Source organism: Crocuta crocuta, unplaced genomic scaffold (assembly GCF_008692635.1).
Source record: "Crocuta crocuta isolate KB4526 unplaced genomic scaffold, BGI_CrCroc_1.0 scaffold139, whole genome shotgun sequence".
Taxonomy (NCBI): domain Eukaryota; kingdom Metazoa; phylum Chordata; class Mammalia; order Carnivora; family Hyaenidae; genus Crocuta; species Crocuta crocuta.
In genome coordinates, this window is record NW_027533258.1 from 2,408,314 (window position 1) to 2,409,548 (window position 1,235).

Here is a 1,235-nt window from a genome sequence, read left to right on the forward strand (position 1 = left end):
CCGGCCGCTCCCGAGCCGACTGCCGGCCTTCCGCGACGTCAGCACGTCTTGTAGGACGCAGCACCCTAAGAAGCCCGCTCCCTCCGCCAGGAAAATGAGTGCGCGCGCGCCCGTGGGAGCGGCGCCGCCGCGGGGGCGCGTCCCCAGTCACTCGCCCAGGCAGGGAAGGGGGGGTGCGAGACGCTGGGACCACAGCTAGTTACTGGCTGCAGCCTTCGCGCTGGGCCTGGGAGCAGATTCGAGCCTGCCACGCCCCGGGCCGGAACCCTCTGGGAGGCGGGCGTCGGGGAAGCGGGTCTTGAACTCTGACGGCAGCAGGGAAGGGGCGTCCCCCGGTGCAGTGTAGACCTCAGGAAACGGGACAGGGCAAAGGAGCATCTCCTAGAGCTCGGCCTTCCCCGCCCCCTCTAAAACCCGAGGTCGTGTTGCCAAGCTGCAGGTGTCCACCAGCCCTTCTGCGTTTACTCCCCGGGGTCCCTGAAGAGATGGTGTCAGGCAGGGGTTCGGCACCTTTTGGGGTCCCTCAACTTCAGGGAGAAGCTGATGACAGCTGAGGACCCTCTTCCCGGAGAAATGTTTATGCACGTAGACTCAGTACTGAGAACACATTTTCAAAGGCCCTAATTTGAAGCCCTGTTCCCGAACCACCGCTGTATCCTGCCGGTTTGACCTCAGGCTTAGCTCTTTTCCTCCTGATTATTGAAGGTCAATCAAGTGTCAAGAGCTGATTTCTCCACTTTTCCTCAAGGAGATGCCATATGAAACCATTTTATAACGAGTAAGCTTGAAACTGTCATAGAAAACTCAGACCCCATGCCATCCCAGTTGATTTGGGTTATTTGCTCTCAGGTTATCCCTTGCCCCCGGAAGTACATTTCCCACCCCAGGCCCATTCCAGAAAACTGGCCTGAGGCGGCCCAGAGACCCTAAGAGCCTCCAGCTGGGATGCTGAGAGGAACCCTCTCTCCCTTTCTCAGACCTTCAACACTTGGAGTCTTGGATCTCTGCTCTCAAGAGTGTGCACGCCTAGGTCATTCTCTCCCTACTTCAAAATCTGGCCCAGGGGAATATTAGACACTGTGGCAACCTGGAGCCTTCAAATACTAAAAGCAAATGAAGCAAATCTGTGCAGAGACACAAAAATTCACCCGGAGATGATTCTTTACCTGTTTGAAAGCTTCTCTGCTGTAAATCTCTAAATATGGATATTTAAATAGGATATGGGATTTAATGTG

At 55.7% G+C, this 1,235-nt stretch overlaps 1 protein-coding gene across 1 annotated transcript in view; it reads right to left on the reverse strand.

Annotated features, from left to right (window-relative positions):
- The window catches only part of ULK2 (unc-51 like autophagy activating kinase 2), an 83,916-nt gene extending 83,538 nt beyond the window's left edge, over positions 1-378 (reverse strand). Inside the window, exon 1 of the mRNA XM_077746704.1 lies at positions 204-378. Within this exon, the coding sequence (XP_077602830.1) occupies positions 204-378 (175 nt within the window). The remainder of the gene's footprint in view (positions 1-203) is intronic.
- Positions 379-1,235: the final 857 nt, after the last annotated feature.